The sequence below is a fragment of the Theropithecus gelada genome, chromosome 4 (genome assembly GCF_003255815.1).
Source record: "Theropithecus gelada isolate Dixy chromosome 4, Tgel_1.0, whole genome shotgun sequence".
Classification (NCBI taxonomy): Eukaryota; Metazoa; Chordata; class Mammalia; order Primates; family Cercopithecidae; genus Theropithecus; species Theropithecus gelada.
In genome coordinates this window covers 28,165,643-28,187,799 of record NC_037671.1, presented here as the reverse complement: position 1 = coordinate 28,187,799, position 22,157 = coordinate 28,165,643, and the positions used below count along the sequence as shown (strand labels likewise).

At 36.5% G+C, this 22,157-nt stretch overlaps 1 protein-coding gene across 4 annotated transcripts in view; it reads left to right on the top strand.

The window, feature by feature from the left end:
* The window catches only part of LOC112622349 (cytidine monophosphate-N-acetylneuraminic acid hydroxylase), a 354,146-nt gene that overhangs the window by 284,081 nt on the left and 47,908 nt on the right, over positions 1-22,157 (top strand). For 2 of the 4 annotated variants that reach the window (XM_025381882.1, XM_025381883.1), the window contains exons 1-2: positions 11,020-11,539; positions 11,792-11,995. In XM_025381882.1, the coding sequence (XP_025237667.1) occupies positions 11,463-11,539; positions 11,792-11,995 (281 nt within the window). In that variant the 5' untranslated portion in view covers positions 11,020-11,462. Of the gene's footprint in view, positions 1-11,019; positions 11,540-11,791; positions 11,996-22,157 lie in introns of those variants that run through there. The other 2 variants (XM_025381885.1, XM_025381884.1) reach the window with 1 other exon arrangement.

The following is a 22,157-nucleotide window of genomic DNA, read 5'->3' as shown; positions in this document are numbered from 1 at the left end:
ACAGAGCAGTTCAGAAAACATAAATGAAGAACACTTAGAAAATGAACACCAGTTTAACCTTGGTTAAAAAAAAAAGTCATATTATCTGTAAGCACCCCAGAAATCTCTCATGTGCTGCTTTCTTTCTTTTTAAAAATAGCTTTATAGATATATGATTTACATACCATAAAATTCACCTGATTTAAGTGTACCATTCAATGGTCTTTAGTATACTTATGGAGTTGTGCAACCATCTTCACAATCTAATTTTAGAATTTTTCCATCACCCCATGAAGAAACCATGCGCCCTTGATCAGTCAGTCTCCATTTTCTGTCTACACCCCCACCATTGTCTCTGATAACCACTAATCTGTCTCTGTGAATTTGCCTATTCTGGACATATCATATAAATTGAATTACATAATATGTGGTCTTTGTGTCTGACTTTCATTTAGCAGAATTTTTTTGAGATTCATCTACTGTAGCATGTATCAGTAATTTATTCCTTTTTATTGCCAAATAGTATTTCATTACTTGGATGTATACATTTTATTTATCCACTAATTGAGACACATTTAGGTTGTTTGCACTTTGAGACTGCTATCAGTAATAGCGAAGTGAACATTCATATACAGGCTTTTTTTGTGTGTGTGTGGACATACGCTTTCAGTTCTTTAGGTGGAGACCGAGGAATTGAATTGCTGGATCAACAGAAACTCTAACATGTTGAGAATCTGCCAAACCTTTCAAAAGTTTATCAACAACAGTGTTTGTTGGTTTCTGTTTCTCTGCATCCTCAGCAACACTTGATATTACCTACATTTTTTCTTATAACCATCCTAATGGATGTGAAGTGCCATCTCATTGTAGTTTGGTTTGAGTTTCTATCATGACTAAGGATGGTTAACCTAGGTTAACTAAGGATGATTAACCTAGGTAATTCACGTGCATTACTGACCATTTATATATCTTCTTCGGAGAAATGTCTGTTCAAATCCTTTCATTATTTTATTTTATTTATTTAAAGATGGGAGTCTTGCTATGTTGCTCAGGCTGCTCTCAAACTCCTGGGCTCAAGTGATCTTCCTCCCTCAGCCTCCTGAGTAGCTAGGGCTACAGATGTGCACAACCATGCCTGGTTCTCCTTTGATTATTTTTAGTTGGGTTATTTTCTTATTATTGAGTTTTAAAGATTTTTTGTATATTTTTGATACAAGGTTCTTATAGATATATAATTTGCAAATATTTTCTCTCAGCTTGTGGGTGATTTTCATTTTCTTGATGGTGTCATTTGAAATGCAAATGTTTTTAATTTCAATAAAGTCAAATTTCTCTTCTTTTCTTCTTTTGCTTGTGCTTTTGGTGTTGTGTCTACGAAATCATTGCCTCACCCAAAGTCGCACAGATATATTCCTATTTTTCTAAAGTATAGGTTGGTGCAAAAGTAATCATGGTTTTTATCTTTAAAAGTAATGGCAAAAACTGCGATTACTTTTGCACCAACCTAACAAATGACTCAGAGATGTTCTCTATGTGTTAGCTCTTCGGTTGTTTATTTCTTCACGGCAGACTGAGATCCATTAGCTCAAAGGCTGCCAGCACCAGACTTAAAATTGTACACATACAATTGTTTTAAACATAGCCCAAATAAGCAGATTTTTAGCCATTTAGCGCCTGATCTGCATACTCCATGAAATTGGCAATATTTACTATCCATAGATAAGATAAGCCCCAGTGTTACAAAGATGCCAGGCTGCTGCTGTCCTTTGAGTTCACTGACCCTGAGATTCCCTGCTGTGCCTCTGACTTATCCCCTTTCCTAGAAGTTTCCTTGCTCTCCTTCCCTTCTGAATGGTGGTCCCTCCAAGACTGGATAGTTTCAAGATGTGAAGGACTCGTTCCTCCTGCTTACTTGCTAAAGCAGCACCCTACTAAAGCTTGTGCGTGCTGCTGCCAACTCATGATATCTTTTTCTTCGATCAATCCAGAAATCCTTGAACTCACTCCCTACAGTTTTCCTCTAAAACTTTTATAGTTTTAGCTATTATATTTAGGTCTATGATTCATTTTGACTTAATTTTTGTATGTGGCGTGGGATGGGGTACAATTTATGCTTTTGCGTGTGGCTATTCAGTTATCCCAGCAGCATTTGTTGAAAGTTTTGAAATGGAGAAGTATGAGTTCTCCAACTTTGTTCAAGATTACTTTAATCTGAGTCCTTTGTGTGTTCTTATGAATTTTCAGATCAGCTTGTGAGTTTCTGGGATTTAAAAAGGAATTGCATTAAATCTGTAGAAAAATTTAAGGAGTATTGCCATCTAACCTTCTGATCTATGAACATGGAGTATCTTCTTCTTTATTTAGATGTTTAATTTTAAAAATATTCTGTAGTTTTCAGTGTACAAGTTTTGTACTTCTTTTGTTATACTTATTCCCAAGTGTTTGTTGTTCTTAGTGACATTCTGAATGAATTTTTTTCTTAATCTCTTTTTTGAACTGTTCATTGCTAACATGTAGAAATACAATTGATTTTTGTATATTCATCTTATATCTGACACTTTGCCTAACTTGTCTATTAGCTCTGGAAACTTTTTAGTAAATGCTTTAGGATTTTATATATACAAGATCATGTTGTCTGCAAATAGCTTTACTCTTCCTTTCCAAATTGATGACTTTATTTAGCCTAATTTTCCTGTCTAGAACCTTCAGTAAAATGTTGAATAGAAGTGGTGAGAGCAGATATCCTTATCTTTTGATTTTAGGGAAAAAGTACCCAGTCTTTTGCTATTGAGTATAATGCTAGTTTTGGGTTTTTCATAGGTTCCCTTAATTAGATTGAGAAAATTACTTTCTATTAATTTGTAAAGTGTGTCTTTGTGAGGGTTTGCGGGTTAGTCATGAAAGGGTATTAAATTTTTTTCAAAATTTTTTTCTGCATTATAATTTCTTTTGAGACTATTATGTGGTTTTTACCTTTTATTCTCTTAATGTGGTATATTACATTAATTGATTTTCATGTATTAAATCAATCCTGCATTCCTAGGATAAATCCCACTTGATCTGGATGAGTTTATGGACTATCAATGCTAATTTTTCTCTAAATGTTTGACAGAATTCACCAGTGAAAGCTCTGGGCCTATTTTTTCTTTGAAAATACTTTAAATTACTGATTCAATATCTTTTCCTGTCATAGGTTTGTTCATGTTTTCTATTCCTTTATGAGTTCGTTCTGGCAATTTGTGTTCCTCTAGGAATTTGTCCACATTACCTAAAGTATCTAATTTGTTAGCATATATTTGTTCATACCATTTACTTATAGTCCTTTTAATATTTGTAGAATTAATGGTAATATCTCCTCTTTCATTCCTAATTTTTTGTAATCTGTGCTTTTTCTCTTTATCTTGGTCAATCTACCTGAAGGTTTGCCAATTTTGCTGATCTTTTCAAAGAACCATTTTTTAAAATTTTACTGATTTTTCTATTGTTTTTTGTTTTTTCTACTTTATTTCTACCCTGTTATTATTTTCTTCTTTCTACTTGTTTTGGGTTTTGTTTGCTTTTCTTTTTCCAGATCTGAAGTTGAAGTCTTAAGATTATTAAGATCATTCTTCTTTTCTATTATAGCTGTTTAAAGCTACAAATTTGCCCTATGTCTTGCTTTAATTGCATCCTACATAATGTGCTCCTTTCTGATTAAAACTCTCTCATTAAAGATATATACTACCCTGACTCTTGTAATATTTTCCTCATTTTCCGAAACAATACACTTTAGTTTTCTTATTAGGGAACTTTATTTAAATGGAGTCACATTGCCTGTGTGTGTGTGTGTTTTGTTCTTTTTATCCAATATTATGTTTGGGCACTGCTGCATGTTGTTACAAGTAATCTTATTTGGTTCATTTATATTTTTGTATTCCACAGAATGCTACCTCACTGTTATAGTGTATAATTTGTATAACATATAAATACATAATTTATCATTTCATTGTTGATAAACATTTGCATTGTTTCCAATTTGGGGCTAATGTGAGTAATGCTGTGATGTACATTCTTGTACATGTATCTTGCAGAACATATGCACACATTTCTCCAGTGTTGAGACTTAGCTGGTGTAGATTGTTAGGTCACAGTATATGTGTATTTTCTGTTTTAGTGTAGAATGCCACACTATTTTGCAATGAGATTGAACCTCACTACATTGTCATTAGTAACATATGAGAGTTTCTATACTCCTATTTATAAACATTTGGTGCTTGCAGTTGTTTTAATTTTAGTTATTCTGATGAGTATAGTGGTACCTCATTGTGGTTTTTATTTTCACTTCCTCATTGCTAGTAAGGCTGAGCTCTCTTTATTCACGATTTGGATATTCTATTTTGTGAAGTACCTGTTCAAACATTTTTGCCCATTTTTCTTGTAGATTGTCTTTTTATTATTGATTTGTAGACATTCTTCTATATTCTGCCTAGAAATCCTTTGTCATATTTATGTTGCAAATATTCATTATGTGTCTTACCTTTTTATTCTTTTATGCTGTTTTGGGGTGTATATGTTCTTTCAGTGTAATCTAAAATTGCAATAATTTTCCTTTTTGGGTAGAGCTTTTTGTGTTTTCTTGAAAAAAATCCACTTGTCCCAAGATTATAAAAATGTTCTCCTAAATAACTTCCAAAAGCTTGATTATTTATCTTTTAAATGTAAGTGTTTAACTTGTCTGAAATTGATTTTTGTCTGTGGAATAAGGAAGGAGTCCAATCTATTTTTCTAATATGGGTTCCCAATTACCCCACCAAGTTTAGTGGAAACATTTATCCTTTCCCTAGTGATCTCTACAGTGTCACTTATCAAGTGTTGGTGTATATGTGGATTTGTTTCCAGGCCTCTATCCTGTTCCCTTGATTACTTTATCTACCACTAAGCCAACACTATACAATCTTAATTATTATAGCTTACAATAAGTCTTGATATTTGCTAGAACAAATCCTCTTTCATCTCCCACCTTGTTCTTCTTGAAGAATGTTTTATCTCTTTTTGGCCCTTTGCATAGCTTAATAAATTTTAGAGTAGGTTTTTAAGCTGAAAAAAAAAAAAAAAAATTCTGGGGGCTTTATTGAGACTATAGTAAGTCTACAGATACATTTGGAGTAAATTGATTATCTTCATAATATTGAGCTTCCAATCTATGAACATAATATAATTCTTCATTTATAGATACACTTAATATCTCTCAATAGAGTTTTATAAGTTTCTCCATAGAGATCGTTTGTTCAATTTATTTCTTGATATTTCATTTTTTTATGCTCTCTTTTAATTTTTATTTATTTATTTTGTTTTGAGATGGAGTTTTGCTCTTGTTGCCCAGGCTGGAGTGCAGTGGCACGATCTTGGCTCACTGCAACCTCCGCCTCCCAGGTTCAAGCAATTCTCCTGCCTTGGCCTCCCGAGTAGCTGAGATTACAGGCATGTGCCACCACATGTAGCTAATCTTGTAGTTTTTGTAGAGATGAGGTTTCACCATGTTGGCCAGGCTGATCTCGAACTCTTGACCTCAGGTAATCCACCCATCTCGGCCTTTTCTGGTATCTTAAATTATATATTTTTAAATTCAATTTTTGTATTTTTTATTGCTGGTGTGAGAATAAATTGATTTCTTAAACTATTGATTATGTATCTAACAGCTGTACTAAACTCTCAGAGTCTTATAATTTGAGTCTTATAATTTATATGTGGGTTCTTCTGAATGTTTATATATACAGTCTAACTATCTTCAAAAATGATTTCTTTCTTTCCATCCCTTGTGTGTTTGACTTTTTTTTCCTTGTCTTAACGCCCTGAGTAGCTTATTCAGGTCTCTTTACTTTTACCTAATGTCTTTTTCTGTTTCAGGGTTACATCTAAGACACCACATCACATTTAGCCATCATGTCTCCTTAGGCTTCTCTTGGCTGTGATATTTACTCAGACTTTTCTTGTTTTGGATGACCTTGAGTTTCAAGGAGTTCTGACCATGTATTTTATAGGTTACCTCTCTATTGGAATTTATCTGATTTTTTTTTCTCATGATTAGACTGGGATTATGGGTTTGCAGGAGGAAGACTACATCATATTAAAGTTACGTTTTAACATAATTTGTCACTGTTGATATTGATGGATTGTCACATTTCCTTACTGTTAAAGTTACTCTTTTTTCATCATTTCCATACTGTACTCTTTGAAAGGAAGTCTCTATGTGCAGCCCACATTTAAGAATTGACTATTTCAGATTTTCTACATAGGCAATCATATTATCTGTGAACAAAAACAGTTTTCTTTCTTTCTTCCCAATTTGTATACCACTTATTTATTTATTTGCCCTATTTTATCATCTAGAACTTCCAATGCAGTATAGAAAAGCAATGGTGAGAGACAACATCCTTACCTTGTCCTTAGTAAGAAAGCTTCTACTTTCTCACCATTAAGTATATGTTAGCTGTATGTTTTTTGTAGATGTTTTTATTAAAATTTTTTTTCTTTCTTTTTTTTTTTTTTTAAGAGACAGGGTCTTGCTCTGTCTCCCAGGCTGGAGTGCAGTGGTGTGATCAGAGGTCAACCCAGCCTTGAACCCTGGGCTCAAGTGATACTTACATATTGGCCTACCAAGTAGCTAGGGCTATAGATGCATACTGCCATGCCTGCCTAATTTTTTTGTGTGTATGTGACGGAGTCTCACTCTGTCACCCAGGTTGGAGTGTAGTGGCATGAGCTCAGCTCACTGCAACCTCCACCTCCTGGGTTCAAGAGATTCTCCTACTTCAGCCTCCTGAGTAGCTGGGATTACAGGCATACACCACCACACCTGGCTAATTTTTGTATTTTTAGTAGAGACAGGGTTTCACCATGTTGGCCAGGCTGGTCTCGAACTCCTGACCTCAGGCGATCCACCTGCCTCAGCCTCCCAAAGTGCTGGGATTACAGGCATGAGCCACCACACCTGGCTTTTGTTTTGTTTTGTTTTGTTTTAAGCAATGGGGTTTTGCTATGTTGGTCTTAAACATAGCAGGCTGGTCTTAAACTCCTGGCCTCAAGTAATCCTTCTGTGTTGACCCCCCAAAACACTTAGATTAATAGGTATGGACCACTGTGCCTAGCTTAAAGTTTCCCTATCAAGCTGAAGAACTTTCTCTCTATTTCTAGAGTGCTGAGAGTTTTTATCATGAATGTTGGATTTTATCAAATGCATGTGATCATGTGACTTTTCATCTTTAGCCCATTGATGTGATACATTATATTAAGTGACTTTTGAATGTCAAACCAGCCTTACATGCCTGGAATAAATCCCATTTGGTCGTAGCATATAATTCTTTTTATACATTGCTATATCTGATAATATTTTGTTGAATATTTTTACATCTATGTCCATGAAAGAAATTAGCCTGTAGTTTTTTTTCTTGTTATAACTTTGTCTGATTTTGGCATTAGGGTGATGGGCTCATAGAATGAGTCAGGTAATATTCCCTCTGTTTCTGTCTTCTGGAAGAGATTTTTGAAAATTGGTATAAATTCTTCTTTAAAATTATAGTAGAATTCACCAGTACACCCATCTGGGCCTGATGCTTTCTGTTTTAGAAGGTTCTTAATGATTCAATTTATTTAATGTATATAGTTCTACTCAGATAGTCTATTTCTTTTTGTACAAGTTTTGGCAGATTGTGTCCTTCATTGGTCTGTTTCACCTAGGTTATCAAATTTGTGAGTGTAGAGTTTTTCATAGCATTCCTTTATTATCTTTTTAATGTCCATAAGGTCTGTAGTATTGTCCCTTCTTTCATTTCTGATATTAGTATTTTTTTGTTTTTGTAGACACAGGGTCTGTCTTTTTTCTTTTTTTTTCTTTGAGAGAGGGACTCACTCCTTCACCAAGGCTAGAGTGCAGTGGCACAATCTCAGCTCACTGCAACCTCTGCTTTCTGGGCTCAAGTGATTCTCCAGTCTCAGCCTCCCAAGTAGCTGGGACTACAAGTACAAGCCACCAAATGCCTGGCTAATTGTTTTGCATTTTTTGTAGAGATGGGGTTTCATTGTGTTGCCCAGGCTGGTCTTGAAGTCCTGAGCTAAAAGCGATCTGCCCACCTCAGCCTCCCAAAGTGCTGAGATTACAGGTGTGAGCCACCACATCTGCCTTAGACACAGGGTCTCACTATGTTGCCCAGACTGGTCTTGACCTCCTGCGCTCAAGTGATGCTCCTGCCTTGGCCTCCCAAAGTGCTGGGATTACAGGCGTAAGTCACCGTGCCCAGTCTGATATTAATATTTTTGCATCCTCCCTCCCCACCTCTCTCTTTTAAAATATTAGTTAGCCTAGCTATGGCTTATCACTTTTTTGATCTTTTCGAAGAACTGGCATTTGGTTTTGTTGATTTCCTCTATTAGTTTTCTGTTTTCAATTCCATTGATTTCTGCTCTAATTTTTCTTTCTTTTTTTCTTCTTGCTTTGAATTTACTTTCCTTTTTCTAGTTTCCTAAAGTGGAAGCTTATGTGACTGATTTTAGATATTGAGTATCACAGGGTACAGTAGGTGAATTTTTCTTCTTTTAACCATGGAGTACACATTTTGTTCTTGTGAGGATATTCTTTCATTCACTAGATATTTACTGAGCACCTACCATGGGACAGGCACTGTAGTCTTGGCCTTCATAGAGTTTACCTTTTCTTGAACAGAATAATGAACATCTTCCCACTGAAAACAAAATACCTAAGAAATTATGGGGAGCAAAATGTACATACAGACTGAAAATTCTGCATGAGTTGCCTTTTCTTCCTCCACCCTTTTTCTCAGATTTTAACCCCCTGGAGGGTTTCTAGTTTCATGAAAAGTAGTCTTTATTTGGGCTCCTTGCCCTGCTTGGACTGAAAGTATAGTTGACATTTATATCATTCCTATCCTTGCCTCTCCCTCAGCTCTGAGCTTAGAAGCCCCAGTCAGTAGCCTTTGAAGAGATCCTCAGGGTATGTGGTGGCATCAGAGCATGAATGAATGACAGTTTTACCTCATAAAACTCTACTCCCCTGTGTATTTTTTTTTGAGGTCTAGATTTTGAATTTTCAAAGTAAGTTTCAAAAGCATCACTGTTTGTTCCATAGGCCCTTGAAATAGTAAACCAATGACATTTTCATCAATATAGTTATTTTCTGTGATCTCTAGTGAGGTAAATTTTAAAAATTCTTTTGTTACACACTTATATCTGGTTCCTACTAATCTTCAGAAAAAGAACAGGATGGAGATAATTCAGGCGAGATACATACATTGCCTATGAAGCTGACTTCTAACTAGTTCCTAGTTTAGATCATCATTAAGCATCAGAAAATAACAGAGCCCAGGATTAGGGTGAGACAAGTGAGACAACTTTTAAGTTGTAGAAAATTTAAGGAATGTAAAAAATAATCTTGATTAAAATGGAAATTATTTTAACACAATATTTTTTCATTTTAGTGTTTTTTCTTTTGAGATGGAGTCTCACTCTGTCACCCAGGCTGGAATGCAGTGGGGTGATCTCAGCTCACTGCAACCTCCGCCTTCTGGGTTCAAGCAACTCTCCTGCTTCAGCCTCCCATGTAGCTGGGACTATAGGTACCCGCCACCACACCTGGCTAATTTTTGTATTTCTAGTAGAGACAGGGTTTCACCATATAGGCCAGGTTGGTCTCGAACTCCTGACCTCAGGTGATCCTCCTGCCTTGGCCTCCCAAAGTGCTGGGATTACAGGTGTGAGCCACCACACCTGGCCAACACAATATTTTTTAAGGCCAAAATGAATGCACAAATTCCATGACAAACAAAATATACAAAACTTAAAGACAGGATGTTATACTGCCACACTGAGCCACTACTTCTGAGGCAAAAGGGAAAAAGTGTGCCCTGTATAATGCATTTTAATTGTTATTTTTCAAGAATATTAAAGTATTTGAAAAAAATACTGAAACGTTAAAAAGTAGGTGTATTAAAATTCATTTTAGTGTTAATGTTTTACTCATAGCAAAATAAAAATTTGCTACAATTTTATTTTTCTGATTTTGATAGAAGCAAATTCATTGATATCTTTAAAAATACTTTGGGGAAAAGCTAATCATTTAAAAACATATATAGAAAAGCATGTATATAGGTGCACACATTTTTTTCTTTTGGCTTCTGTTCCAATGTGACTTTCAAATGGAACTGAGTACAAAAGTGTGGTTAAGTAAACCTGTTCTACATGGTTGTGATATAAGTTGAAATCTAACACAGAACTTTGGCTATATATTCCATGGAACAACAAAAATCTAGAGAGGTTTGCCTTTTTTACTCTTAGACTAATTATTCCAGGAATTGCCTCAGTGCTTGTGTTAGCTTGGTGTCAGATATTTGTACTCGTAAGAACAAAGTCAAAAAAGAAGTCATGATATTTAGAATAGATTCTTCCTATCAAATACATTTAGAACATATTTTTGGAATAATTTCAAGTCCATTGGGAACTCAATTACTAGGAATTTGGGACAGAGGTGACAAGGAGAATCTGCTTTAAGAAAGTAGATCATAATATTACAGAGCCATGCCTTCATCAGTTTAAAATTGGAAGTGGTTTCTCTGTTATTTTCTACCCTGGAGTGTTTTTAAAATTATTTTTATCCCATTTAAGAAATTTGCAGTGCTTCTAAAAAGGAAAGTGAAAGTGCCACAAACATGCTTGTGCTGCAAATCAGTTTTAAGTTAACACGCAAAGAGAATTTTGGCTACTTTTTTGTTTGGAGTCAAATATAAAACTAAACAACATGTGCCCAGATTTCCTACCATGATTTTGCAAAAGATATCTTGAAACCTTTCTTGGCAAAAATAACATTCCGTTATGATTCAGTGTTGCACTGTAAACAGAGTGTTTAGAAATTGGGGTTTGAGAAGTATAACGGCTTGTTTCCTTAAAAAAAAAAAAATTCAAATGCTTCATTTGCTGCTGGAGCTTTTTGTAAATTAGTCAAATTGAGTGCAGTGGGGGGATGACTCATTAAGTGGAGAGCTAGTGAAGACATAGCCTGTGAAAGGCAGTCGGCTAAGTGGTAGGGGCAGAAGGAAGATAGAGTGCTTTCAAAAGTGCCTATGTGTAAGTAAACAGAGCAGTGTGCCAATTACAACGTTATAATGTTCTACAGAAGAGAGATGCACACCAAGAATGCTAGCCTGGACCTGGGGTGTGTCTTGGAAGGCTTAACCAGGAAGAGGACGATTCAGTTCTATTTGAATCAAGACTGATGCTGCGTGGTGGAGAGGAACTGCGTTCTAGGCAGAGGCAGTCCAGATGCAAAAGAGCAGAGATGGGAGGGACAGCACAGTGGCTTCTCAGAAGTGAATATAGTGTTAGGCTTCTAAAAGAGCTGTGGTAGAGGGAGAAAACTGTCAAAGGAAATCAGTAACTGTTGAAGGAAATACCACAAACGCCCTCCTTCCAGGCTGACTAATGGCTTATGGGAGCAAATGAGCCACAGAAACGATACGAGCAACTGCTGTTCTTTCAAAATACCCGGGCAGAGGAACTGGCAGACGATGGGCAGGCAAGTAAGAGGGATCTTAGTTCTCTAGAAAAGTGGAGAGGTATATTTAACAAGTAAGATGTATATTTACAATTCATATCAAGGTGGGGAGAAATGCATCCTCAGGTAGCCACCAAACCTGGGTACTTGGAACGCAAGGGGCTTACGAAGTATTTTAGGGAAAAGGGGTTTTGAGCTGTCAGTTTGAAATGATTATCTCTTAAAACCTTAACATTATTAACATTTCCTCTCAAAATGTTTGCCTTTTCATAGCACTGAACAAACAACTGAGATCCTGTTGTGCCTATCACCTGTGGAAGTTGCCAATCTTAAGGAAGGAATCAATTTCTTTCGTAATAAGAGCACTGGCAAAGACTACATCTTGTACAAGAGTAAGAGCCGACTGAGGGCATGCAAGAATGTGTGCAAGCACCAAGGAGGCCTGTTCATAAAAGATATCGAGGATTTAGCTGGAAGGTACCCAGAGTCCTTTGCTTTCTCACTGGTTATCTTTCTTGCAGTTAGATTTGGCAGGAAATGTATTCATCTGGAAATTTTAAATGAACCAATCAGCAAATTACTTCCCCTAGAAAATTTTACTCTTGCGTGTTTAAGCCATGTGTCTGATCTAAAAGTTGTATGTTCTATTTAATTTTCCTCTCTCTTATAAGAACTCTAATTTAAAATTTATTCCTGGCTTGATAAATAGTAAAACCTCTCTCTCTCTCTGTCTGTGTGTGTGTGTGTGTGTATGTGTGTCTGTGTTTGGGTGTGCATAGGGAAAACACACATTTAACTGGTTTTGTATTAAAAGACCCAAGCCTCCTATGGGTATCTTTCCCCTCTCTCCCAGAAGAGTGTGTGTGTGTGTGTGTGCATGCTCCTGTGAGTGTGTAAGTGTGTATGGGGGGCTCTTTTCCAAAGCCTGCTGGAGAGCAGACAGAATTTTCCCGGGAGGCTAGTTGTGATTACTAAACAAAAATAGCAGATCCCCAGCTGTTCCTGACCTGAACAGTGACTCTTCTGGTCATTTCTTAGAAGAACTGATGCTGTTGCCAACTTCCCTCCCATCCCCTCCCCTCCTCTACTGTCCCTTCCCCTCCTCTCCCCTCTGTATGGATCACCTCTCCCCAGTGCAGCAGCAATACCAGGACAGGATTGTTTTGTTAGTTTTTTCTCAATGACTGCCAAAGAAATAGCAATAGTGCCCAGCAGAGCCAGATAGGGCTCTTGGGCATGTGCTTTGTCAGTCTAATTCTCAGCACCAGTAATGCTGTATTTACCCCCACCTTTCAAGCTTTGCTTTAGCCTAATTTGCCCTATGTGGCTTTAGTCACTTGGTGTTAGGCTTTTTTCTTCCACTGTGTTGTCAGTCTTATTTCTCAGGTCATTTTGGGGTAGTTCAGTGCTGGTGTATTCAGAGTGAGAGCTGAGTAGTTGTCCATGAGTTACCTGTTACCCAAATCTAACAGGTAACTCTAGAATGTTCTCTAATGTTCACACAGATTTACTTCGCTCTATACCTACTATCATGGTCCAGCCCTTCAGGTTATTTGATTCTTAAATGCTAACTAACCACTGTGAACCCTGAAGACCTGACACAGGTCTCAGTTAATTTAGAAAGTTTATTTTGCCAAGGTTGAAGACGTGCACCCATGACACAGCCTCAGGAGGTCCTGACAACATGTGCCCAAGGTGGTCAGAGCACAGTTTGGTTTTATACATTTTAGGGAGACATGAGACATCATATGTAAGATGAACAATAGTTCGGTCTGGAAAGGTGGGACAACTTGAAGCAGGGAGGGGGCTTCCAGGTCATAGGTAGATAAGAGACAAATGGTTGCTTTTTTTTTTTTTTTTTTTTTTTTAGTTTCTATTTAGCCTCTCCAAAGAAGGCAGTGATATACGTATTTATCTTGGTGAGCAGAGTTCAAAGTTACCTTGGTAACTGAATAGAATGGGAGGCAGGTTTGCCCTAAGCAGTTCCCAGCTTGACATTTTCCTTTAGTTTATTGATTTGAGGGGCCCAAAATACTTTCCTTTCACATTTCCCCCTTTTCTTTTTAAAAATCTGTTGGAGAAAGCATTTTAGAAGAAAATGAGTCTCTGGCCTCAGGTTTCGTCTGATCTCTCGTGGCTAGGATGGTTTATACCTAGACAGGTAAGTCCCGAGTTATTAGGAAAGCTCATTTTTAGAAGGTTGTGAAGTCTCATGTCCTATGAAGAGAAAATAGGGGGAGGAAAACAACAAACAAAAGAACAGTTCTGGAAAATAGATATAGGCCACATTACTCTGAAGTCCATACATCAGTAGGCAGGTATGAAAGTGGCTTATGTACGTAAATAGGTCCCTGTTATTTCCTTCTGAAGTTTAAGTTGTCTAGCTTCATTTCACAGTGCTTTATGAAAGCACATTTTAGTTTCCAGTGACTCCAAATTAGGAAAAATGGAGGAAAAAAAAGAAGGAAAAAAATTGAAAACATTGTTTTGAAGATATGTAGTCAGGAAAAATTAGAATTCAGTCCAAACTGTAGAAAATAATAAAAATTGAAAAATATTACACAAGACTAGAATCTAACAATAGGTGTACTATAGTTTTTGAAACATAATTTTTCTCTCTCCACTTTCCCATTTTTATTAAAGACAAATCCGGCAGGACTGGTTTTCTTTATTGTACTTGGCCTAATTCTTTGTATACAGTGCCATAAGAATAATTATTTTTTACATAAGCTTTTAAATTGGCTTTGATGGAACTTTGTTCCACAGAAGGAATCTCAGAGAAGACTTCTTTAAAGTCCAGCCCATCCATGAATTTGTACCATGAAATACCTATGAGTTGAGTGAATTCCTCTCCTTTTGAGCTCCTAAGAAAAACTTGGAGCTCCTGGGCCTGTCTGAAAGTGACATTCTTTACTTACCACAGGTCAGGAATCCTGTACAGGGACTGTGGAGACAAAGGTATGAGGCTAGTTTTTCCAAGGGGCTTTTTATTGGCTCCATAAGTCAACTTTAATTCTTTAAAGGAAAGCACACTATTCCAGTCAAAGCCTTGATAAAATAACCAGTTTCTTCAATTGTGTCCTGTTACAAATGACAACAGATTCTTATCGCACTTACGCAAATAACGTTGTCATGCTCTCAAATAGATTTCAAATTCTGTAGAAATCAGGTAGAGAAAAACAAATATGCTCCAAATTTTGTTCATAGGAGTACACTCAATTGTTAAAAAGCTGTAAATAGCTTAAAAGTTTCTTGATTCTGAAAAACAAAGTATCAGCAATGTTTTAAGCAAAAAGTTAAAAAAAGATTACTTCACACTTTTATTAGTTTAGTCCATGCAGTTAATTCTTGTTCTGTTTGATATTCATGAACATTTCAGCTCTCCATGAGTCCTCAGTTTTTTCTCTATTTTGATGTCACAGTCTCCAAAGTCATCAGAAACATGCATTTAAGAGCACCTGTTAAGGGTTTCATAGCTGATTATAAAATCATCTTCTGAAATGGACCACAAAAAGACAATTGTCTGTGAATAATGAAAAGTTTTAGGGCAGCCATAGTCAAAGACATTGTGTTACCTCTGTGGCACACAATAATTTAACATAAAATTATAATTATTACTGATAACATACACTGTGTCATATCAGAATAATAGGAGTTTCCCATAATTTTGGAATACATACCAATAACATTTATACAAATACAGCCCAAAGAAAACCAAAACCATTTCATATTGGACAATGTTTCCTGTATAATTTTCATACCAAAAAGCCAAATACGTCATTTTTGGACTTTAGAGAACCCATTAATAATATCTTAAAGGACTAATTAGGTCAGAAAAAGACATAATTTATAATTTGATTTTGGAAAGTTTGTCAAATATCAAAGATTTTAAACACTTGATATCACAAAATAGGATTACAGGTCATTGCAAAATAAGTCATTCATTTAGCCAAAATGATAAGGAAAAAAAAAGGGCAAAAACCTTCATTCTTTGAGAGAGGAGACTTAATTTTCCAAACATTAAGCCCTAATAAAAAACAGCATGAAGCCGATTAAATTTGTTTTTCAAAATTGTATAAATAGTCCATAAAGGTTTAATCTTGATCATAAGATATACCTTCCATGAACCTTTTATATCTTTGTAACCTCTATTAAGCAGTTGGTTAATGTTTCAAGAAAACCTTGTTAATTTGACACAGGGGTTGATATACTGGTCTTGCGTCAGTGTGCCTTTGACATTAATGGTTAATTTATAGAGAAACTGAACTTATTTTATCTCTTAAAATTAACCCTTGCGATCTCACAAGCCCACCTCTTCTGCGATAGCCCCTGGGCCTTGAGGAGTTGAATGCCTTTAATTTCTGGCCCTGTGTCTCAGGAATGCAGTTTATTTTGATTGGCATCTTCTAGGGGGCCTGGAGATGAGGTTTTAATTGCTGTCAGTGTTTAAGATTTAGCAGGACTTGGTGTTCTTTTTAGACCCAGGAGTCAAAACCCTGTAACTCAATGTCACAAGGACTTTAAAAGTACATACAGGAAGATACAAGAATGTAATAACCTTAATTAAAAAAAAATTAAATCTTAGTTTTTCCTAAGCAAACCAAACTTAATAATAATGTCATAGGAGTTATTGTGATAAATGTAAAATCTGTTAGGCCAGTTACCAAAAGGCCAAGAAAATACCTTCTGCAGTGCACAGAATATTATGTTGGAAGAAAACAATTCCTTTAGACCTTTAAGAAAATGTTGGTAGCATCAGGCCACCAAAAAGAGAACCTGAGCAGGGAAAAAACTTATATGAGCTGAAAATGAGTTGAAGGAGAGTGTTACTATTTCATACCTTTTAAAAGAGGAGAGAAAACCAAAACCAGTGAGATGCAATGTAAGAGTATAAGTGGCATTTTTTAAACATCAGACCCAACCTCTAGAAAGACCACTATTATTTCCCTTTAATCATGGGCAACTTGATCATATAAAAGTTTTTGTTTCGTTTTTTAGAAATCCTCTTATTGTGACTTATACAGACTGTTCATGACATGCTTAGGCTTTCTGGTTTGTCTTGAACTAACTAACTACCTTCCTTCCTTTCTCTCTTTCTCTCTCTCTCTCTTTTTCTTTCTTTCCTTTTTTTTTTTTTTGAGATGGAGTCTCACTTTGTTGTCCAGGCTGGAGGGCAATGGCACAATCTCAGCTCACTGTAACCTCTGCCTCCCGGGTTCATGTGATTCTCCTACCTCAGCCTCCTGAGTAGCTGGGATTACAGGTGTATACCACCATGCCCGGTTAGTTTTTGTACTTTTAGTAGAGGCAGGGTTTCGCCGTGTTGGCCAGACTAGTCTCGAACTCCTGACCTCAGGTGTTCCACCCACCTCAGCCTCCCAAAGTGCTGGGATTACAGGCTTGAGCCACTGCACCTGGCTGAACATCCTTCTTTCTTAAACAGTCATTTTACTCTAGGACTAAATTTACCATACAAGATTCTTTCTCATATGAAATTATTTCTCTTTAAGCTTTTTTACCAAAAAAAAAGCTCTTTATTTTGATAACTTTCTTTACATATCTTTTATTTCTTGGTTCCTTTTACCTTGTTTTATACATGCCCTTTAAATAAGCTTTGAATTAGGCAAAAATTGTTCACCTTTTTTAAAAGGACATACTTTTGTTTTTAGAAAGAATGTTTTTCTACAAATATATTTTTATTGGAAAATGCCCAAATAATGAAATATCTATTATTAATATAACTTTTGATTCTAAATTATAATGAGTTTGTCTACAAGTATTTATCCTATTACATTTACCTAATTATTTTAATCATTTACCTAGATCACTTGTAGAAACTACGATTGTCATTATTTGAAGTTATGGAATTGCCATTGCAAAATTACAACTGAGACAGTGAAAAAGATTTGACCTAACTGACTCCATCCTGCTCTTGCTTCTAACCTCCAAGCTGTTCTTGTTCCTTCCTGGTTGTAGGTAAGCCAAACTAAGTTTGGGAGCAACTTAGTTTATAGTTTAGCTTTGAAACAAAGATGGTAACAGTCCTTTCCCAAAACAAACCTTACTACTTGTGAACTAGACTGCCTAAAGCAACAAGATTAGAAGTTATGGTAATCTTACTCAATTCAAGATGTAGCTATTTTTATTAAACTAATATCAATGTCTTCTTTATGAAAGATTACACAAGCAAAGATCATTCTGTCTTGGGCAGGATTTATAGTTTTATAATGCCTATGCCAAAGTTTGACACTTTATAGTATCTGGCAGGCAAAACTATGAAACTGCTTGATTAATGTAAAAAAAAAAATTGTGCTGGCAATTCTTAAGACATTTCTAATATTATTTATAATTTTTAAAGCTAGCTTTACTAAAAATTTTACTTAAGTTATGTAAAGTTGAAAAAGCATTTTACTAATCTTTTCTTCTCTCCTGATAAAGTATTTGATGCAAATGCTTTTATTTTATTTTATTTTATTTATTTTTTAGATAGAGTTTCACTCTTGTTGCCCAGGCTGGAGTGCAATGGTGCAGTCTCAGTTCACTGCAGCCTCTGCCTCCTGGGTTCAAGTGATTCTCCTGTCTCAGCCTCCCACGTAGATGGGATTACAGTCGCCCGCCACCATGCCTAGCTAATTTTTTTTTTATTATTTTTAGTAGAGAAGGGGTTTCACCATGTTGGCCAGGCTGGTCTCAAGCTCCTGACCTCAGGTGATCAACCCACCTCGGCCTCCCAAAGTGCTGGGATTACAGGTGTGAGCCACTGCGCCCAGCCAACACTTTTAGTTTCTTAAGCCAATTAATTAGAGCTCTTTTATATATTTTCAGTAGTGAAACACTGTGTACACAACACGTAAATACATAGATATATTGGGCATGCTGATAGAAGTACATCTTATAGATTTATAAAAACCTTTTTTTCCCTTTAGACTTTCAGATTCCTGATAAACTGTTTCACAACCCCAGGCAGTTGTCAGCTAAATAGCCTTAAATTTGCATACTAAAGGAAACAACTCAGGTGAAAATCATATAGCAAAATTTACATCATAAGGTACAGAGAGGAAAAAGTCTGGTGATGTTAGAGGGAGATTAAAAATGGATGCCAAATTAAACATAAAATTATAGAAGTCTATCATAGGATTCTATAAGGAGACTAATTTTATTTAGGTAGGGACTGACTACCTATCTTTTAACTGGATCTCTGAGCTCTGGGCAGAGCCCACACTGAATCCTGGGTCTCCAAAAAGGAAGAATTAATATGAGATTAGACCACGTGGTGCTTACACAGTGCACTCAGAAAAAAGAAAAGTAAACAAAGACATTTCTAAGTGTCTAAACCATACTCTTCCTTAAAAACCCAAGAGTAACCTCTGCTGCAATAACTATTTTAGTCAAAAAAAAAATAAAAAAAGTAACACAATATAAAAGTAAGCTGTTCAAGAACTGAGACAAACTTGTCTGCTTACATTCTTGAAAAAACTCGTTTTCCCTGGAAAGGGAGTCCAGTGCCTTCTCCATTTTCTTTAAGGAACCCCAGGGTATTATAAACTATTTTAGGTCCTCCATGCAGCAGAGGGTGCAAGAGAAAGGAGAGATAGTAGAAACAAGTGAAAAAAACAGAATTCTGTCAACTGAGAATAAAAAAACTTTTGAACGTTGGCTCAAAAAAAAAAAAGGTCCCAGGAGAAAAACAAAAATATGAAGGCCTTTTAAATACAAACACACATATATGTGTGCACACACACACATACACCTTGGATGTTAGGTTTTAATTAAGCTGATTTTTAACCATTGAACTCCTTTAAAAGAAACTTTTAAAATCTTATTACCATATTTCAGCTAGGACAAATTGCTGCTATTTCAGAAATACAGCCATTGCTCTTTCAGTTTGGCCCAGCTAACAGAAAGGTGGCCTTGTTATATAAATAAAGCCCCTTAGTCAGAATCAAAAATTTTTCCTCTTTTTTTTACTTCCACCCCATACCACGTGTGTGTGTGTGTGTGTGTGTGTGTGTGTGTGTGAATTTAGCCACTTCAGAGGCCTTGTTCCCCAAAATTTGGAATTTCCTTTGGATTTGATCAAGTCGGATAGAGTTGATCAAACCCAATGGGAAAAAGTCCAAAACAACAATGAAAACAGGAACGAACAGCAACAACAACAAAAACAGTTAAGCAAAAGAATCACACAACTTATATCATTACTGAGCACTCTAATAGTAAGGAGAAATTAAGACCAGCTGGTTGTTGATCTTAACTTTAGCCAAGACAAACCCCAATTCAGTTACTTACCTAGGGATAGGTCTCAGGCTGTAGACTGCTCTCTACCATCCTAGAAGCAGGAAAAAAAAACTCATCTTTCCTGTTGGAAGCGATCTCAAACTCCATAAAGGAGTTACCTGTCTTTCATAGTCATGGAAACAGTAAATCTTGCCTTCCTTTTTGGAAGCAAGTAAAACTTTTTCTGGCGTTTTACTTGCTTTTTTTTTTTTTTTTTTTTTTAACAACAAAATAAACTTTAGATCTCTACGACATTTGGGGAGATCAGGGATTCTCCGGAGGGGTGCTCTCAGGCCTCAGCAAATTGTCCTGTTGGTTTGAGCCATAAAGTCAGCTCATGCTGGTACCAAGCACTGATAGGAGATTTGTCAAAGGTCAGGGGCATCTCCACTCAGAATCCCTTCATGGTTGCCAAAATGTGAACGCTGAAAATCTGAGACAGGTCTCAGTTAATTTAGAAAGTTTATTTTGCCAAGGTTGAGGACATTTGGCCATGACACAACCTCAGGAGGCCCTGATGACATATATCCAAGGTGGTCAGAGCACAGTTTGGATTTATACATTTTAGGGAGACATGAGACATCAATTAACATGTAAGATGCACATTGGTTCGGTTTGGAAAGGCTGGACAACTTGAAGCAGGGAGGGGGTTTCCAGGTCATAGGTAGATAAGAGATAAATGGTTGTATTCTTTGGAGTTTCTAATTAGCCTTTTCAAGGGAGGCAATCAGATATGCATTTATCTCAGGGAGCAGAGGGGTGGCTTTGAATAGAATGGGAGGCAGGTTTACCCTAAGCAGTTCCCAGTTTGACTTTTCCTTTTAGCTTAGTGATTTGGGGGGCCCAAGATATTTTCCTTTCATAACAGTGTTGCACCTGTAGCTTGCTTGGCTCCTCAGATAGGGCTGCCAGCTTGACCAATAAAAATACAGGATGCCCAGTTAAATGTGCATTTCAGATTTTAAAAACTAATGTATTTTTAGTATAAATACGTCCAAAGTAGTTAATGGGACACCTTTCTGGCTGGCAACTGTGCTGTAGGAGAACCTCTAGGTAATTCCCTGAACTAAGTTCCTCCCAAAATTAGTTTTACCTACCTACAACCAGAAATGAACAAGAACAGCTTGGAGGTTAGAAGCAAGAGCAGGATGGAGTCAGTTAGGTCAAATCTTTTTCGCTGTCTCAGTTGTAATTTTGCAATGGCAATTCCATAACTTCAAATAATGACAATCGCAGTTCCTACAGGTGATCCAGGTAAATGATTAAAAGTGATCTAGGTAAATGATGCCCATTTTGCTTCCATCTTCTGGGTGGATTCAAGTCAGTGAAGCCTCAGGCATAGTTCTGTCACTGGTAAACTTCTGTCAGCACTTCAAGGTGTTGGAGTTTTCTCTTCCAACGATTGCAGCTTTGAGACTCTGGGTTTCCTCTCCTCGTTTTTTAACTTAGTGGACCATTTCACAGAGTGCCACTTAGCCAGCCATTTAAGGAGTCCTTAAAGTTTACTGATTAAGAGCATCATCTCTCCTCATAGACTACCTAGTTTAGAAGCCTGAATCCAGCACTTACTAGCGAGGTCATAACCCTGCACAGGTTTCTTAGCCTTTCTGGACCTCGGTCTTCTCATTTCTAAAATGAAGATGAAAATATTACCTAGTCTGTCAGGTTGCTGAGAGGATTAAGTGATGTCAAACACATAAAAAACACTTAAAATAATTGCCATATGGTGGTATATGGCGAGCACCCCAAAAAAGTGAATTACAGTTACTATTTTATTTCTCTGCAATGAACTTCTTGTGTAGCTTATATAGAGGGACTTATTTACAGGAACTCAGATTGTTTTTGTGTCTTATATGCTCATCTAAGTATAGTGATTGCTTTGCCACAGGCTAGCCTTTCTCTTCTTCATTCAAAGCCTTGCGGGTGATTGACCTATTCTGTTGACACATTAGTCCTCCCCTCTTAGCTCTCCTGACCATGAGGAAGCAGGTTCTGCCAGCTTTATTCCCAGATGCAGCTCACCAAGCATTTGTATGTTGAAACTGCATTTCTATGGTAACTTACGCTCTGTATTCTCCCATTCACTTCTCTGAGTTCGGTAAATTATAGTTGGATTCTCTTTGTAGCTATTTATCTGAAGAAACCGTCTTTTCTAGCTTCTAGGTTCCAGCCAAGAACAGAGACCTACCTGTTCTGTTCTACCCATCATTATTCAGCCATTTTTCTTCTCAACACAACCAAGATCATCAAATTTTATAAGCCATGATTCTCATTTTTAAAGCCTATCAGTTTTTCACAACCTCCTCTAATTGGAAAGCTGTTGTCTCCCTATCACCTGTGAGCACATGGTTCTGCCAGTTTTCCC